Source organism: Lagopus muta, chromosome 2, assembly GCF_023343835.1.
Source record: "Lagopus muta isolate bLagMut1 chromosome 2, bLagMut1 primary, whole genome shotgun sequence".
In the NCBI taxonomy this organism is placed as follows: Eukaryota; Metazoa; Chordata; class Aves; order Galliformes; family Phasianidae; genus Lagopus; species Lagopus muta.
In genome coordinates, this window is record NC_064434.1 from 6703195 (window position 1) to 6722545 (window position 19351).

Genomic DNA, 19351 nt, shown 5'->3' on the forward strand with positions numbered 1-19351 from the left:
GTCTTTCAGAAATCACCCAGTCCCTCCATCTCTCATGAGAGAACAGAAAAGGAAAAACAGTTTTGCATTGAGCCAAGTGTGATGAATACCTTTCTCATCCGAAGATTTGTTCACATTGTTCTTTATGCCCCTCATTTCCAGCCAGTAAGCCGGCCGACGAATGGTCCGCTTGCTTCTGGACTCTGCTCTTCCATTCACTGCACTCTTCTGTGAGCCAGAAGAGATGTTGCTGGCTGTCTCATTATAATTACTGTTCAATCCCAGGGGAGTAGTTTCCATCTCCTCAAATTGTTTAGTCCTGGAAAACATCAATTTGAAATCTCATTATGAGTTCTATGAACTGGAAGATGCCAGCAGTATATTATTAGTATTCAATATATCTGTAAGAGTTTGACATTAGTAAGCTACCTGGGAGCATCAGTAAAAAGATATTTATCCTACCTGAGCATTGCAATGAAAGGAGCAATCACAAGTTCATCACAGTGTAAAAATAAACACTTCTCTATAAGCCATCAGGGGCCAGTGTGGATCTCACCTGAGATTCCATCAAACAAACAAAAATCACTGCAGCTCTTAACATTTAGACTACTACATAAAAGTCAGCTGCAGTTTTTCAACAGGAATCTTAATTTTGGCCCTCAGACAAAGTCTACACAAAATATTACATACTTTTTGTTTTCCAGAGACTTTGGCCTCTTGCCCTTCTGTCCATGATGCGCAGCGCTGGTAGCCTAACAAAGCAGAACAGTTCACATCAGCAGTATAATTTCTCTTCTTCTTTCCAGTCAAGCACAATCACCTGCACTTTGAGGATGAGCACACCATTCTTTGAATAGGAAAAAAATCATCTTTTGCAACAAGGAAGCTGCTCTGTAACAAGGAACCTTTTCACTTCCAGCTAAAGTCACTTCCAGCTAAACTAGAACTCCAATCAGAATAGCCACAAGAATAGCCACCCTCTCCCCTTCCCATATGAAATGCAATCATCCTCCTTGCACTGGGGCATAATACAGTTTGTCTTTAATTCAGTGGTACCTGCTTTCTGCCCATACCTTACCACATGGCAACAAGTAAGACTGTAATCTACTGGCTTTTCTATGGTGCCTTTTCCCATAATTCTTGCATTTTCCAAGCCAAGAGTGCTGTCTCTATACTCTTTTGAGTTCTTTTTTTCATTCTTCATCTCAATTATTTTGTCACTCTCCACAAGTTGCTCAACTATTTCCTTTAACTTTTTGTTGTTTTGTCATTTATCACTTGCTTCTTCTTATGTTCCTACTAAGACATGCAATCTAACAGACACCACTGACATTTGCAAGTCAGTATAAACAACTAATTTGCTGTACTTTGTTCCTGGTATGTAGACAACCGTACCATAGAATCACAGAATGGCCTGGGTTGAAAAGGAGCACAATGCTCATCCAGTTCCAACCCCCTGCTGTGTGCAGGTCACCAACCAGCAGACCAGGCTGCCCAGAGCCACATCCAGCCTGGCCTTGAATGCCTGCAGGGATTCAGAAGAGATCTGGAAGTCATCTTGGAATGTTTTGCATAAGTCTTGCCTGCTTTGTGCTTCATATTTTTATCCACAGCCTCCTTGGGCAACCTGTTCCAGTGCCTCACCACCCTCTGGGGGAAAAACTTCACCCTAAGAACTTCAAACTTCAGCATGTATAGGAGCAGACAACAGTTTACTCTTCCCTCTTCTTCTCTCGTTGAGGATTTGTGTTTGCATTACTTTGATAAGAGTTTACATGCTGCTAGTAGCATATACAAGAGTATATGGGAAACTTTATGTCAGAAAGGTGGAGGAACCTCAGTGTGATCAGCAGCTGGAAAAAAAATCAGGCCATCTAAGTGTGATGTTATAATGATAAAATGAATGAGCACAGTTTGCTGTAATCATCTGCCCTGATCCATCATGAGAAGAACATCCATGACTGACAAACACAGCACGTTTGGCTATTTTTAGCACTACTAAGCTTTGTAAAATAATCCAAAATCAGTATGAAGAATTTAAGTCATCGTAAATGATCTGAAGCAACAAGAGATGTGCTGATGAACTGGTTCCACAGATACTGAGAAGGAGTCAGTGGAAACAGCAACTGCCCCTATGCCCATGTCTCCATTCCCACGGGGATGGCCCTGGGGCAGGCCCAGCACCCTCCTGGACTCATAGAATCACTAAAGTCGGAACAGACCTCTGCGGTAATCAAGTCCAAGCGTCAGTTTGCCCCCACCCAGCCCACGTTCCTCAGTGCCACACCTCCACAGCTTTGGAACACCTCCAGGTTCGGTGATCCCTGTTCAGCTGTGCCAATACCTGGCCACTCTTTCAGAAAGGAAACATTTCCTAACGCCCAACCCGAACCTCTCCCGGCACAGCTAAAGGCCATCACCTCACGTCCTATCGCCGTTAGCCGGCTGACTCTCAAGGCAAGAAAGAGACCCGAAATACCGAGATCCGTTCCCCCTCCCCAACCCGCCCCCCCCGCTCCTCCCACACCACAGCGGGGCCGCACAACTCCGGATCGCCTCCGCCAGGCACTCACCGCACTGCCCGGCATGGCGACGCCACCGCAGAGCCCCACGCACGGCCCTCCGCTCCCTTCCGGTCACCTCCAACCGTCTCCTGCCAGCAGCTGCCAGCTCCCAGGCCGCGGAGGCGCCGCCGAGTTCTCCACGCGGTCTGGGCCGGTGGCGAAACGACCCTCGAGAGCGCGCGGCTCCAGGCCGGAAGTTGCAGGCCACATTCCGGAAGCTACTAGCCAATCATCGAAAGCTTCCGGCCGATGGCCGGAAGCTGCGGATCGCGCCCCGGAAACGCAAAAGTGGTGCCGGGAAAGATGGCGGCCGCGGGAGAGTCGGCGGCGGCGCCGGTGTGCGTGTTGGTGCTGGGTATGGCCGGCTCCGGGAAAACCACCTTCGTGCAGGTGAGGGGTGGTGGCGGGCGCTGCCGCATTCCACCGCGCCGGGCGGGGTCTGACGCCATCTTGTGTCCCCGCAGTGCCTCGCGGCCCACCTGCACGGCCAGCGCTGCCCACCTTACGTGATCAACCTGGACCCCGCCGTGCACGAGCTGCCCTTCCCCGCCAACATCGGTGAGAGGGGCGGCAGAGCGATGGGGGAGAAACGGGGAGGGGTGGGGGATCACGTTAGTAGGGTCTGCAGGAACGGAGTGGTTCCCTTCTGCTGTGAACGAGGTAAAGCTGTTATGATGTGCTGCTTTGCTTATGCTCTGCGAAGAGGAGGAGGTATTTCACAGCACGCACTCGGTTAGGCTGCTTGCTCTCCCTTTAAAAAGTGCCAAGGCCTAACGCGAGGAGAACTTTAAGTTGTTGTGGGTGCTGGATTGTTTTCAGTTGGAAGGAACCCCCGAGGACCATCAAGTCCAACAACCCGAAAAATCAAAGCATGTGTCTGAGAGCAGTGTCCAAGTGCTCCTTGAGCTCTGGCAGCTCAGGGATGTGCCCACTGCCTTGGGGAGCCTGTTCCACACCCCCTGGTGCAGAACCTGATATCCTGCCTGACCCTCCCCTCATGCAGCTTTGTGCTGTTCCCCCAGGTCCTGTCATTGTCACCAGAGAGCAGAGCTCAGTGCTGCCCCTCTGCCCCCTGGGAGGACCTGTAGGCCACCACGAGGCCTCCTCTGCTCTGGGCTGAACACTGAGGGAACTGAGCAGCATCTCACGTATCTTCTTCTATAGGCCCTTGACCATTTCGTAGCCTTCCTCTGGAAACTGTCTTCCGTTTATATCCTTATATTGTGGTACCCAAACCTGCACACGGTGCTTGAGGTGAATCCACACCAGGTAGAGCAGTGCAAGACAGTCCCTTCCCTTGCCTGGATGACAGTGCTGGGCCTGATGCACCCTGGGGTAAGGTTGGCTTTCTGGGCTGCCTGAGCACACTGTTGGCTCATGCTCAACTTGCTGTAGGCCACGTTCCCCAAATTGCTTTCAGCAGGGTTGCTCCTCAACATCTTATCCCCCACACTGTATATGTAGCCAGGGGTGCCCCTTCCTGGTTACAGAATCTGGCACTTGCTCTTGTTAAATTTCATGCAACTGGTGATTGCTCAGCTCTGTGATTTGCCTAGATCTCTGCAAGGTGTCTCTGCTCTTGACAGAGCCAGCAGCTCCTCACAATTTAGTATCATCAGGAAACATGCTGAAAGCACCTCTTAGTCCCAAATCCAAGTAATTTCTGAAGATGTTAATGAGAACTGTCTCAATAATGGAGTTGGAGTGTGATTTAATGCATGTGGCTTTCTTTCTTTTCTTCTCCCCATCATTGACAATGAACATTTTAGCAGATTTGATTGGGTTTCCTATCCTCAGAGCCGTGCGGTGGCTGTATGCTAACAAATAACTTCTTAAAGCAATATAAAAGACATTAATTTTTAGATAAAATACCTTAAAAGCAAAAGGCTTTACGCCCAGCTGTTCCCAAAGATCTGCTGTTCCCCAAGACTTGCCAGCACTTAGCTTTGTTGAGGATTTTGTCTCTTAAACTTTCTGAGCTAGCCCATCTCTTAGAAAATAAAACAGGTGTTTTGGATACCAGAGTGTTCTTACTGATGTCAGCTGAAGAGTTAGAGAGTGCCTCCCAGTCCTGGGTCTCATAATGTGGTCAGTATTAGAAAGATGTGCGCTTTATTGACTGATGTCAATGAAATAAGAACAAAATTCAGCTTAAGCAGTTATGGCTCAGCAATCTGGTGAAGCTTCACATGAGTCACACTGGTTTCATGTATCTGCTGAGAGCACAGAAGGTCTGTTTTGTTTTTTATGTATGAGATTTTTCCTGCTGGTGCTAGATTTGTTACTGAGGCAAAAAGAGGCTTGATAGAAAAGGAAAGATTTTTGATGATAAGCAAATAAACAAAGGAGACTGTTTTAAAATAAATGTACTGAAACAATTTATGCTTGCTCCCATTCTAGATATCCGGGACACTGTGAAGTACAAAGAAGTCATGAAGCAGTATCTTTTTTGGTCTTGCAATGATCTTTGAAATCTCAGGTTTTGAAAAAGCTGTCACTTTTACATGGGAGGATGAAGGGGGATTGGGATTGCAATAATGCAGATTGTTGCCAAAGGTTTTCAAGTGTGTATTTCTCACATCTGAGATTAGAAATGTATGTGAGCAAGATTTTTATGCTCCTTGGGTCATTCTCATGTGCTGCAGGTGTTTCTGCCTAGTAGTATGTTTTTACAAGTAGTGTGAATCATAGAACAGTTTGTGTTGGAAGGGACCTTTAAGCTCAGGTAGTTCCAGCCCCCTGCTGTAGGCAGGGACACCTCCCTCCAGCCCAGGTTGCTCACAGCCCCATCCAGCCTGGCCTGGAATGCTTTCAGAGAAGGGGCATCCACAGCCTGGCAGGGCAACCTGTTCAGTGTCTCACCACCCTCACAGGATCTCTGTCCACATCTCTTTTGTGTGTTTTTTGTTCACCCAGTTTGTATTTGTAATAGAGGAGGCCAGCAGCTTTTTCCCTGTGTATTTACAAATCTAATTTTGTTCTTAAAATCATGCAAATTAGTATTTGGCTGTAGGAGGTGAAGAAAAACTATTTCTGCATAGTTTGATCATAATAAAAGCTTTTTTATCTCTCTGGGTCTATAAGACATTGCAGTTGTGTCTTAAGCTGCACAGTAGCTTGGGGATTGTGATTCAGTAATATTATACCAAAGTGACTGCAATCCCAGAGAGGTGTGGAGGTCTTTTATGCCTCAAGTTGTAGGCTGTGCAGATGGATGTAATACACAATGCTTGCATTTGGCATACTAGTGTGACTTCTTAATGGAATGTTTTAAGAAAAAACAGAAATGATGGATGTTAGGGTTGTGATTTTGGCTGTTTGATCAGGAGTTACTAGCAAAACAGCAGAAGTTTGAATTTGGTATGTGGACATGTTACTTGCTTTGCTGTTTGTTAACTGTCACTGGAGTTTAACATCTCATTAACTTCTTTACAGAAAGGGCTGTTAAGCACTGCAATAGGCTGCCCAGGGAGGTGGTTGAGTCACATCCCTGGATGTGTTTAAAATCCATTTGTTTGTGGTGCTCAGGGATGTGATTGAGAGGAGGGCTGTTGGAGTTGGGTAGTATGGCTGGGTTGTGGTTGGACTCGATGATCTTTAAGGTCTTTTCCAACCTGAGATCAAGTACTGAGTTACTGACTGTGTAGTGGCTCTTCTCTGGAAAGATAAAGAACGTGTGCATGCACTTTTTTTCTGTCTGGAATAGTAATGCTTGGATAGTGGCAAGGGAAACCTCGGGGTAAACCCTCTTCGCTTTGACAGTCACACTTGTTGGTGAAAGAAAAGGGCCATGCTATTTATCTACTGCAGCACTTAGAAGACTTAATTGTGTGTGTGGAGCTTTGTCTTTTTCTGTAAGGTATCCAGTGTGCGTTGCAAAAGGCCAACAACTATCAGAATGTTAAAAATAAGCTCTCTGAGGTCTCCATGATCGTCTGCTTTCCTGAATGAAGCATGTAGATACGGGCTGGGCCCGAATGGTGGAATAGTGACCTCTCTCAATCTTTTTGCTACGAGATTTGATCAGGTATGAGGTTGCTCGTATGTGATACCATGCTATTAATGCTGTGCCTGGAGGCTCTATGTGTTTTTTGTGTATAGAGTTTCAGAAAGTTCTATTTAACCTTCTAATATTTTTCTAGAGGTAGTGCATTCTCCCTATTTTGCAAAGCAGCCAAACTGCAGCAGCTCTTTTAATTAAGTGAAATATATCCTTATTCTTTTCCTACAATTCTTTGTAATGTCAAATTTTGAGGCCTCGTGTGCAGAACTTTAAGTCACATAACTGTTCTGTTTCTGTATTCCCTGTAAAAACTTGCATATGATTGCTCTGACTTTGAGGTAGGGAAGTCACTTTTGGAGATTGATTAAGTTTCTCTAAGCTTATTTGATAATTTTATGTTCTCTTAAATGTTAATGCTTAATCAGCACTGGAGTGGCAGCCTTACTGAGTTAAAGAAGTGCCAAATCTCTTAGGAAATAGGTAGAGAACAGCTGCATTCATTGTATCATTTGTTTCAGCACTACAAGAACACAGGTAAAATCAGGGCTGTTTTTGCAGGGTTTCACAGTATCTGAGTGTTTGCTATCCGTTTCCATTTCAGATTTAGAGACTTTTAGCTTTTGTTGTATCACTGTCTATTTTGATAGCTATAGTAGCTGTGCAAGCTAAAGTTGAGGCTTGCATTACAAAATGATGACTCAAGTTTCCTGTTCAGAGCCTAAAATACAAACTGTACTGCTGCTTTTTCCATCAGGTGATGAAGTTTATCGAAAAACGACAAAATGCATCCAAGTGAGTGTATTCCACCAGGTTTTGCTGCTCTGGAATCTATGTGGGAAAATATGTGGCATCCATAAAAAGGATCTCTGTGTGTTTCCTAGTTGTTCTTCCACCTTGGGGTAAATTTTATCTGGAAAAAAAGCATGGAACTAGAACAGGTTACTGGACTTTTAACAAAATATGTGTTACAAAGAAATATCTACTGGTTCTAGATTGGCTTTTCTCATCCTTCATCAGACTTCCACTTTTTTCCTCGCTTTCCTTCTTGAACAGGCAGCATTTGGCTTTGGTTCTGGAGAGTTTGTGATAGCATGTGTGAAATTCATGCCTTTGGCTCTAACAGAATCTTAAGAGAGTGAGTGCTTCTCACAAAAGTCACACTGGAATTTTTCAGCTATACTCATAAATCTCATCACTGTTTGGGGGATGCTTTTCTGATCTGTAACACAGTAATAATGTGATTTGCCGTTCCCTGCATGTGGTAACCTGGTCACAACAGAACTGTGTGCCTAATTTTCCCTTTTTTTGTTGTTGGTGGTGACTTCTTAACAGGTATGTTATCATTGACACACCAGGACAGATTGAGGTGTTCACGTGGTCGGCATCGGGAACCATCATAACTGAGGCACTGGTGGGTGTATTCTTTGTCCTTGACATTGAGGCTGTGTGAAAAATGGCCTGCCTTCTAATCAAGATGCCTTTTGCCATGTTTTCCCAGGCTTCCTCTTTTCCTTCAGTTGTTGTTTATGTGATGGACACCTCTCGCAGTACCAACCCTATCACCTTTATGTCCAACATGCTCTATGCCTGCAGGTAGGAGAAGCTGAATATGCAAACTGTCTCTTTTGAGTGCTTTGTCCCTTTCACATTATCTGATGGGGTGGGAGAGTATTTGTTTAGACTTCATCCAGGGAGCTTTTCAGTTGAGAATATCTCCAACTCATTTTTTGGGAATGTGGCTGATAGGAAGGAGCAGGACTTAGTGTAAAGTTAGAATGTTGTTGTGGCCACATTCAGTCTGCCTTCTGACTTGAATAAGGGATTTCTGTTGTTAAAATAAATAATGGAGCAGACAAATTATTAAGTATGTGAATACCAATGTTGGCTTCTTTTAATGCATTTCTTCCAGATGTTGACTGTAGTTCAGTTTTCTTCTTCTTGTCTTTGAGAAAAGATGGCTGTAACTTAAATGTCTGACAAGTAGGGGCTTAGCATATTGGATTTCTAGAATCATAGAAAGGCGTGGGTTAAAAAGGCCCACAGTGATCACCTAGATCCAACCCCCTGCTATGTGCAGGGTCACCAACCAGCAGGCCAAAGCCACATCCAGCCTGGCCTTGAATGCCTGCAGGGATTCAGAAGAGATCAGAAGAGATCTGGAAGTCATCTTGGAATGTTCTGCATAAGTCTTGCCTGCTTTGTGCTTAATATTTTTATCTGTTTTGATGAGTGTTAAATTAATTTTTAACAGTTCTTTGTTTTTGTTCTGTTAAAATTTCAGTATCCTGTACAAGACAAAGCTGCCTTTTATTGTTGTCATGAACAAGGTAAATGAAAGCTATGGTTTCTAAGTTCCAGTAGAGTATTTTTCTCTTTAGCTTGTTTTGTTGTAACGTCTTCATCTTATTATAGAATCACAGAATCATAGAATGGCCTGGGTTGAAAAGGACCACAGTGATCATTGAGTTTCAACTCCCCTGCTGTGTGCAGGGTTGCCAACCACCAGACCAGGCTTTTTCTGAAAAAGAAAGGCTGGGAAGGAGCTGCAGGCTGAAAACTGAATCTAGAAAAGACCTTTAACCAGGCAAAGTATGTAGTGAGAACAAACAGGGACAGGCAGTTACACCCAAACATTTAAATGACATTAGATGTCATGCTACCAATTTGAAAAACGTTTTGCAGGATCTGTTAGAGGTTTGGTTTCTTGAGACTTTCTTGTTCTGAACCCTTTTTTTGAGTGAATTCTGTAAAATATGTTTTACAAATTCAGTGTTAACTAGAAGTGTATGTCACAGCGGTAGATTTTCCCTTGGGAAGTTGTCTGAGTGACTAGGTTCTCATCCTAGTCTTTAAGAATCTATTCTCATCTTAGTCTTTAAGAGTAGAATATTTGGACCTTGGCCCAGAAATTCCCACCACTTCAATGTTCTTTTGGTAGATTTTCATCTGCACTTGTTTTAAAGTGTGCCATCCATGGCCTCCTGACAGCTTAATGCTGTGCTATAAGGAAGCATAACTTTCTAACGTAAGGGTAAGTTCATTATTGAATCTGCCTTTACAGTTCCCTGCCTTCTTAAAATAATTGTCTTAAGCATTGCTTCTGAACACTGGACTGAAGACTTATGGTAGGAATTGTGTCATACCTGCCTGTACAAAATGGGTATGGTTCTAATTGGTGACTTTTAAAATGTACCAGTATCTGCCAGAAAGCAGATACTGTGCTGAGGATACACCTCTGTTGTTGTGTTAGGTATTGGTTTGTAGCCTAAAGGAGTGCTTTTAAGCTTAACAGCTTGCCAGCTCTTTAAACATAATAATTCCATGTATTAGAAGACTCTGTTGTAAGTACTGTTCCTTCTCCTCGCAGGCATTCTTTGTATTCAAGGAGTTGTTGTTCCAACACAGCAATTTTTGTGTGTGCATACATATCTCACATCCTTCTTTTTACAGTGTCAGTGCTGTGAGTGTGAAATTTTACTTTGCCTCTGCTGAGCAGGATTGATATCTGATGTGCTCCAACTACATGCATCTCCACAGTGACCCTTACAGTGCATTTCTTTAATATCTTCTTCCTTAGCAAGTTTTTGTATGCTATTCTACAGACAATAGCTCTAGAATAAACTGTGGCAAAGGGCATGAGGCAGAAAAATGGTTTTCTCTCTTAAGAAAATGCTTTTTTGGCAAGACTAAAAGAAATGGAACTTCCACAGTATGTGTATGGAAGGTTTGAGGTTCACAACTTCATTTAGAGCTGGATTCTAGCCTTCAGTAACAGGACGAGTCAGCAGCATTTGAAGAATTATTGACAAGCACTTAAAAACGGATTCCTCGTAAGAATGGAGAAATCCCAAGAACTGTGCAGTGATAAAGAGAAGGCCTTGAGGGTACTTCTTCACAGGACTGGGCAGTGTGTGCTTGCAGCCCAGAGACTAACCATGCCTTGGGCTCCATCAAAAGAAGCATAGCTAGCAGGTCAAATGAGGTGTTTATCTTTACTCTGCCTTTGTGAGACCTCATCTGGGCTTCTGTATTCTAAGAAAAGGCTTTGGGGACTGTAGTGCCAGGACAAGGCTTAATGGTTTTAAACTAAGAGTAGGTTTAGATTAGATACAAGTAAGAAATTATTTCCTATGAGGGAGGTGAGGCACTAGAACAGGTTGCCCAAAGGAGTTGATGCTCTCTACCTGGCAGTGTTCAAGACAAGGTTGGATGGGGCTTTGGGCACCTCCGTGTAATTGCAAGTTTCATCCCCCCCACTCCACAGCAGGGAGGTTGGGACTAGATGATCTTTAAGGTTCCTTCCAACCCAGATCGTTCTGTGACATAGATTTAAGAAACATTAGATTTGCAGAGGACAAAAAATACCAACTTCCAGAGGTGATTCAGTTTTACTTTTAGAACTCAATCAAAGCATTTCTAAATTGTCAGTGTTTTGGATCCTTCGTGGGTTCAGTTCTCTCACAAGTATATTGAATAATACAAGGAAATATTTCCTTTTTCAGTTTTCCTCCTTCCTACTGGTGCTGGGAAATGAAATATATCAGTTGTAGGCACTTGTGTTGTAACAGTTGAGTATTTCCATGTACTTTGATATGTTTATAAAACTCTTTAATAGACTGTTCAATTATCAATCCATGTAAACTTATGAAACCATCTTATCTGTTTTGTGTCCATGATCTTGCTCTGAGTTTAGTTTGTAAGTTCTTTAGGTCAGAGCACAGCTGAAAGGTGCTAGAGCTTGTTGCCTAACATAGAAGTGTCCCACAGCCCCCAAACAATTAAAGAAGGATTCAATCTGTTCTTGTCACACCTCGTTCATAAAATGTAACATTTACCAATTAAGCTGTTTTATAAAGCAAGGTTTGGATGCCTTTCAGTAAGCCATACCATTTTTTATAGCAAGACTTCCAGCTGTTTTCTTAAACACTCCTTAACACTGAGATAGGTGTTGTCTTCTTGTATTCAAGTAGTTGATTAAATTAAAAAAAGCAGAACTTGGAAAACTGCAGACCAGGGCTGAATTGAAAACATCAGCATTATGTAAGTAAGTTTAACATGCATTTCTTTAAATTAGCCTTAGGATGTGGACAAAGAATTAATTATTTATTACTCTTGAAAACTCTGTCTTCTCCTTCCAGACAGACATAATTGATCACAGTTTTGCAGTAGAATGGATGCAGGACTTTGAGACTTTTCAGGATGCTCTGAATCAAGAGACTTCCTACGTCAGTAACCTGACTCGTTCTATGAGTTTAGTGCTGGATGAGTTTTACAGTTCATTGAAGGTAAGTTTTCTCTCTCTCTTTTTTTTTTCTTAATTTTATCTTTAATTGTAAATGCCTTTCACAAAAACCTGCAGAAGAGAAAGCTCAAGGAGTCTAGTTGGTGTCTGATGTCTAGCAGTGTTCCCCCTGGGTCAAGTAATCTTTAATTTATCCATCAGTGACTTGGATGAAGTGATAGGGTGCCTCCTCAGCAAGTCTGCAGTTGCTGTCAAACTGTGTGGAATGCTCTGCTGCCTTTCAGAAGGTTCTCAACATGCTGGAGCAATTTGTTCTCAGGGTCCAGCTGGAGGCCTGCAGGTAGCAGTGTTCCCTTGATCAGCGTCTTCATCGGTGACCTGGATGCAGGGATAGAGTTCACCCTCAGCGAGTTGGCTGATGATACAAAGCCAGAAGGAGAGGCTGACACACAAGAAGGCCGTGCTGCCATTCAGTGAGATGTGGGCAGGCTGAGAGTTGGGCAGAGAGGAACCTGATGAGGTTCAACAATGGCAAGTGTAGAGTCCTACATGTGGGGTGGAATAGCCAGGTGCAGCAGTGCAGGTTAGGAGCTGAGCTGCTGCAGAGGAGGGTCCTGGTGGATAACATGTTGCCCATGAGCCAGCAGAGTGTCACTGTGGCCAAGATGGCCAGTTTCTCACTGCTATCATCTGTTAGTAGGTGGTAATAAATTACATTAATATCCTCATGCTGAGTCTGTTCTGCCTGTGGCTATAATCTCCTTGTCATTCTCAGCCTTCGAGCCTTTTTTAATGGTTATTCTTTTCCTCAGTTCCTTTGAGATGGGAGAGAGTGGTGTGACAGAGCTTCATCGGTGTGAAACTATCACAATTGCCCCATCTTGTTCATCATATTTAGGCACTGTATTATCTTAACTGTTTTTTTTTTTGTGGGTTATTGAGTTCTGAAGTACAAGAGTGTGCTGCAGAACCAAGTTTTCCTTTTTAAACTAGTATTATTTTTCTTCTGTGATCAATTTTATAGAAGAGAAAGGAACGCTCAATTCCCTGGGTTATTTAAAAGTAGAGACTGGGGGAGGAAATGGGTATCACTGGATTCCCACAGGTATTTTTTCAAAGACATTGCTTAGCCTTTCTAGCTCGCATTCTCTGTCCGTTACCTAAAAATTCACTTCAGTTACCTTTTAGTTCTAATGTATGGTTTTCTTTTACAGGTGGTTGGTGTCTCTGCTGTGTTAGGCACAGGACTGGATGATTTTTTTGTTCAGCTCTCTAAAGCTGTAGAAGAATATGAGAGGTGAGTTGGTAACATTTGATTGCTGACCCTCCGAATACTTGCTGAAATTACTGATTCACTAAACTACTCCTTTCATTTGAAGAAGTGTTCATTTTTCAAGCCAAGGTAGTAAGGTTTCTAATAAACTGAAATCTAAGAGTATAAGAAGAAGCAATCAAAAGAAACCATGTAGTGCTGAATTTTTTTGTGCTAGTCAGTGGGGAAAAAAGTAAAAGCCAATTGTGCTAGCAAATTCTGAAGTAGTTTTTTGACCTGGTTCTGTACAATGATCAAGCTTTGTACTGTCCTCATAAAGAGGTAGACAGAGTAGGTGAGTGAGCTGAAATTCAAGAATTCTTTGAGAACTTGATGGATTTACTGGATTCTTCCTCATGAAATACTGCTGGACTGCTCTGTAACATTAGAAAGCAAATCTAGGAATTTGGGTTACGTGGAAATAGTTAAGACAGATCTAATACTATTTTGAGAGGAGAATACATCATGCTGGATCAGACAGTCTGAGAAAGGCTGCTACAGCTTTGTGCTCCCCACATCAAACTAATAGGGAGTCTGGATGTCATGTGTGGCTGGCTGTGTACATACAAATTAGATGGATACACAGAGAGCTTTTTGTGAACTTCATAGAATGGCTTAGGTTGGAAGGGATCTTAAAGACCATCCATTTCCAACCCCATCGCCTTGGACAGGGTTGGCACCCACTAGATCAAGTTGCCACGTGGTAGATCAGGCTGCCCAGGGCCCCATCCAGTCTGGTCTTCAATGCCTTCAAGGATGGGGCTTCTACAGCTTCTTTGAGCAACCTATGCCAGAGTCTCACTGCTCTCTGAGTAAAGAATTTCTTTCTAACATCTGATTTTTCCCTGTTTTAGTTTAGTCAGAGTGAGCGATTTGCTGGTTGTGGCAGTGTAATGACTAGTTCTATAGAGCTGGGTTGGTTTTTTTTTCTTCTTTTTTTCCAATTTTTATTTCTTAATGTAACCAGACTGCATGAGAAAGGTTTGGCATTTTAATGGGAGTATATTCACTTCTTTTACATCCTTTAGTTTCAGGTTAGAAGTAGCCTTAGTCTGGGATAGAAACAAGCCTTGAAAGTGATCCTTTCTGTACATAAATGATGTTTTAGCTGAGAATGAATGAACTGTGCATATTTACCTTTGCAGGGAATATCGTCCTGAATATGAGCGCCTGAGGAAAACATTGGTGAGTACTTTTATCTGCTGTAGCCTGGCGTGCTGTATCTTGCAGTCACTTTTATGTGTAGAATTGACTCTGTGCTGTGAGGCTGTAACATTTCATTTAATATTAATTGTGAAAAGGTCTGAAGCTCACAGGCTGACTTTTTCCCCTAGATTTGGTGAAGCACATCTTTACAAAAATAGGGGTGTTTTGTAGAAGAGACGTCGCTCGCTGTATTAGTGCTAAATAATTCAAGTGCATATTTCTGCACCCGTCAAATGCACAGTTTTGACTGAGATAATTCATAATGAAGACCCAATTGGAATGCCAAAATGAGTAGCTCTGCTCACATAGAGTTCTGGCTGTGCAAGGAGAGTTCTTGCAGGCAAAGCTTCATTAAGTTAGATTTCCTTATGCTGCTGAAAATGTTCCTGAAGTTCATCATGCTGAAGATTGCTTTCCATGCTTAACCAGAAGTTTTGTGTAACTTCAGCTGCAGTGTAAGACCTGCTTTGTTGACTTCTGTTTTTCGGGTTGTTTTTGTTTCACCCCTGGGACAGAGTATTGTGGGAGATGTATTTTAAATGTTTTGAGAAGCCACTTGTAACTTTGTACCCACAGGAGAAGGCTCAAAATAAACAAAAGAGAGATCAGCTGGAGCGCCTTCGGAAGGACATGGGCCCTGTGTGCATGCAGGGCAGCACACTTGCAGGTATTTTCTCAGGAATGAAGATGAAGTTTACTGCAGAAGCTCTCTGAAGAGTCTGCCTTGACAAATCACATAGAGCTTTCCTCTGCAAAAACATGAAAGTGTTCATCTTAGTGGAGTGGGACTTCCGTTCCTATGGGGTGGGTCAGACTTACCTCTACTGTGTGTCAGTCACAAACACGCAAAGAAGAAACCCTGGGGTGTAGATAAAGCAGTGGATGTACTCAGAGGAATGAAATATTTGAGAAAAGATGATGCAGTCAAATTAGAATATGAGAAAATTGTCCTGTTTGTTGAGCTGTTGCCTTGTATGAGGTTCAGTTTGGTGCTGATGCGGTCTGTCCTGAATCTTGGGATAGAAAGCTCGTGCTTACAGGTTCCCTTTAGAGTAGGTATTTATAGTATGCACACAGAAATGGTCAGGGCATGAGCTAACTTACTTGTTAGTGTGATGTTTTGCCTATAACCATTTCTGTTCCTTCCAAGGGTCTGATGATGCTTCTGCAATGGGTCCCTCTGAGCTGATCCTAACACGAGGAAATCTTGATGAGGATGAAGAAGAGAGGGAGAGTGACACTGATGACATCGACCATGAAGGTAAGGGAATGAGAGATGGGATTTGATCTAAAAGCAGCTCATCTAGGCATGAAATATCCTCTGTATTTCATTAACTGTATTGACCGTAACGAGAGCTTAAGGGAAAAGCAAACATTCAATCACCTAAATAAAGGTGTCTGAATCTGCAGCAGAAGACCACTACAGTGCTCAGTTCAGTGATATCACACTCCTTCACCACACTTGTGGAAGTTCAACTGCAAATTTTATATTCGAGTAGGCCATTTTAAATAAAATAATGCATAAAATAAGGTGCATGCACTAGGCAACTTGTTATGCCTTTTAAGTTCTTATACTGTGTCGTGTTCTGTTACAGAGTTTGCAGACTTTATCTTCATTCTTTCCTTGTTCAGTTAATATTCAGGATCACTTCTTTCTTTTCCCTTGTAATGAAATGGACCTGTGGTGTTGCTCAGACTAGCATGATTCTGGTTTTCTTCAGGAACACAAATAGAACAAATGCTGAAATGGTGTTAAACTGATTATTTTTTTCTTTTCTTCTCAGTTACTGAGGAGAGTCACGAAGAACCAGCTTTCAAAAACTTTATGCAAGAAACACGGATGAGATACCAGAGAAGAAGCAATGAGAATGAATGAGACACCCAGAAATAAATGGCTTGAAATTCCTTGAAATGGAATCAAAGGTGAAGGAACAGCATAAAGAAATCTGCATGGAAACATGCATGAAGTCTGAAGTCCCTGAACAGCTTCCTCTGATATATTGTACCTTTCTGCAGTAACTGTTGGTCATATGAGGGTTTTCTATCTAACTGACTGCACATTTGGCCATCTGCTACAAAGTCACAGAACCTGGGGAGTTGGAAGGGACCCCTGGAGATCCCCCAGTCCAAGCCCTGCTGAAGCAGGTTCCCTAGAGCAGGTTGCACAGGAAAGTGTCCAGGTGGGTTTGAACATCTCCAGAGGACACTCCACCACCTCTCTGGGCAGCCTGTTCTGGAGCTCTGCCACCCTTGCAGTAAAGAAGGTTTTTTTTTTTCTGATGTTTGTATGGAACTTCTGTTTTCTCATTTGTGCTCATCACCCATTTTCCTATTGCTGGGCACCACCGATCAGAGCCCCATCCTCCTGACTGCTGCCATTCAGATACCGATCAGCACTGATCAGATCCAGCGGTGGATTTGAACGTGACCGCTCTGCCCCGCCAGTCCTCCAGGACTTGATGTCATCGGTCCTTGCATGCGTGGGGAAGTAGCGTCCCCTTGCTGAAGCCTCTGAGCCACCGGGTCCGCCAGTCTCTATACTCTTCCATATAGCAACACGCATGCGCGTTGGGACGCGGAAGTGGATTAACTGCTGCAGCCACTCTGCCGCCAGTCTCGATGGTGAAAGGTCCTCCAGGCACTACTAGGCATGCGCGCGGAAACGCGGAAGCGGCGCCTTTGCTGCAACGCGCGGGTCGCTCCCGTGTGGGCTTCAGGTTCTCCACTGGCGGGTAAAAACAGAGTTTTACTTAAATGAGGATAAAGAAATATTTTGTGATCCCTATACCGAAATTTCCTCCTTAATCCTCTGAATATATGAAACAATTATAACAAAATTATTCCAGCCAAAACAGTTGCGTATTTTTAAAATACATATTTTAAGCTTAAAATGTCTGAGTACTTTGTTCTTTCTATTTCAACCCTTCTTGACCTATCTGTGGGCCACTTTTAAAGAGATGCCAGTGGGGGATGTGCAGGTGCACTGAATGCATCCCCTGTAGTTGAATACAGTGCGGTGTGCTGATGTAGAGCAACCTGGAATGATGTGGATGAAACTTCTCACTTACGTGTTGCAGCACTGATGTTTTGTGATGCTGAAACAGATACGAGTTTTCCTACAAGCTTGTTATTCCCCTGGCATTGTTTTTATAGCACCATTCCTTTTCAGTGGCCCTGTAGGAAGCCCAGAACGCTTCTCTCTCTCGTCTGATTTTAATTTCTTTGATAAAGATGATCCAAAGAGTGCTTTTTAGGCAGAGCTGAGCTGGTTGCTTGTAGGATCCAGGGCTTCAGTGTGGTAGAAACATGGACCATGGTACACTTTCTAGCAGGGAGAAATTGCTGTTTGCAGCTGTCACTGCACTTCATACACTCACCTGGTGCCATATTAGTCAAAGTAGTTGTATTTAATCCAGATGATCCTGGTGCAAAAGGGAAAAACAAATTCAAGTGCAGCAAAGCAGTATCGCATTGCTTTGGAAGGACTCCAGCACAAGTGCCAATAGATTTATTTTATTAGGCACTAAAAGCTCATTTCCTGACACTGCTGACTCAGAACAGAAAGGATTTTGCCTTGAACAATTCAGAACTGGCGGTTAAAGTAATGGATAGGTGAGAATTACTGCACAGAAATATTAGAATTGTGGGTTATTCAACAACAGTTGCTGATTTAGTAACTCTGGAGTCTCACCATTACAGCTTTATTGAGGAAAATGAATTTTAAGAAGCCCTCTATGAAAATCAATGAAGCAGAGCAGCAACTTGCTATAGGTTTCCCTTACCAAAGCAAGAAGCAGCTTGAAAGCAAAACAAATCTTGCACAAAAATTCAAATGAAGCAGCTGTAAGTGATAATATGTTTTTTTGTGTGTGTGTTCCCTGGACTTCAGCTCTGAACTCTGTTAAACTTTCACATCCAGCTAAGTTACAAAGTGACTTGCTTTGACTTCAGCACTCTTCAAAAACAAGTTTCAAGTGCAGAAAAACCCAGAAGCTAAAAGCCAACTCCGTTTTGGCTGAAGACAGGAGAACAGACCCAAGCCTCTGAATGCAACAACTTCTTTACCTCCAGCAGCTGGAATTCACGACACAGTTGTTATTTGCAGCATTAGTGAGAACAGTTCCTGCTTGCTTTTGTTGTCTGTGTGGGGAAAGTTCTGCAGAATATGAGACAGACAGAGGGTGGCAGCAGCACCTCAACACTCAGCGTTGTAACACCCAGAGCCACAGGCATTGGCAACAGAGCTTCAGCGCAGGCTTACATAAAAGGGTTTAAAACCAGAGCGATATTTGACTTGTCGATTACTGCCTGATTGTATTAATTATGTTATTAATCATGCATTTAATTTAATCTTGCACTGTTTTGTCTTCCTTTGCAGCAGTGTTTTATTTGCTCTCATTGTGCCTGCGTCTTTGCAGATCTCTCTGAATCTGGAAAACTTTCCTTTTTACAGCAACTCAAAAAACACCGTGAAAGATCAGAGAACTATTATTTTAAAAGCTGATTCTCATATCATTCATCTTTGAAAAACATCTTAGAATTCTACAGGGTGTCACAAAATTCTGGTAAGAGGCACTTTGTGACTTCTTAAGAGTAATCTGCTCCCTGGATTCCAGTCTCACTCATTGCTGTACCCGAACATTGGAGCCCATGAAACCACTGTTCCCTTGCAGCTGCTGGCACAGACCAGCAATCACCAATTGTGATTTAGGTTAGCCATTGCCTTTGTGCTCCTGTGCACCTCTAGGCTTCTGAAGATGGGCCTTGGATGGGCTGCAGGTCCTGTGAGGGGCCTGGGAGCAGCTGGATGATGCATTAATTGGCCGCCCCCTGTGCCCTCACACCACTGGCTCTCTTTTATCTTAACAATATAAACCTAATAATATCTTTCTAGCACCTAAAACTGAAACTTTTTTTTTGGGGGGGGGGAATCAGTTAACACCAAACATAACTAAGGATGGCAACCTGTTGGATTGGACTGGCTTCTTGGCTTGCTGTATAACACATGAGAGTAGAGAAACAAAGGCATTTGAGAAGAACTTGCA

The 19351-nt window shown here is 43.1% G+C and overlaps 2 protein-coding genes across 3 annotated transcripts in view; one reads left to right on the forward strand and one right to left on the reverse strand.

Moving 5' to 3' along the window:
* ZNF512 (zinc finger protein 512) overlaps window positions 1–2667 on the reverse strand; it is an 18224-nt gene extending 15557 nt beyond the window's left edge. For both annotated transcript variants that reach the window (XM_048938086.1, XM_048938085.1), the window contains exons 1-3: window positions 2553–2667; window positions 670–731; window positions 90–298 (exon numbers count right to left, since the gene is read on the reverse strand). In XM_048938086.1, coding sequence (XP_048794043.1) covers window positions 90–298; window positions 670–731; window positions 2553–2567 — 286 coding nt within the window. In that variant the 5' untranslated portion in view covers window positions 2568–2667. The remainder of the gene's footprint in view (window positions 1–89; window positions 299–669; window positions 732–2552) is intronic.
* Window positions 2558–18769, forward strand: GPN1 (GPN-loop GTPase 1). Its single transcript, XM_048938093.1, is given in 16 exon segments — window positions 2558–2664; window positions 2666–2833; window positions 2835–2933; window positions 3008–3101; window positions 4944–4983; window positions 6504–6570; window positions 7301–7338; window positions 7879–7957; window positions 8045–8139; window positions 8828–8873; window positions 11685–11831; window positions 13003–13085; window positions 14246–14285; window positions 14883–14973; window positions 15457–15567; window positions 16091–18769. Coding segments are annotated over 16 exon segments (1389 nt in total). The 5' UTR covers window positions 2558–2565; the 3' UTR covers window positions 16183–18769.
* Window positions 18770–19351: the final 582 nt, after the last annotated feature.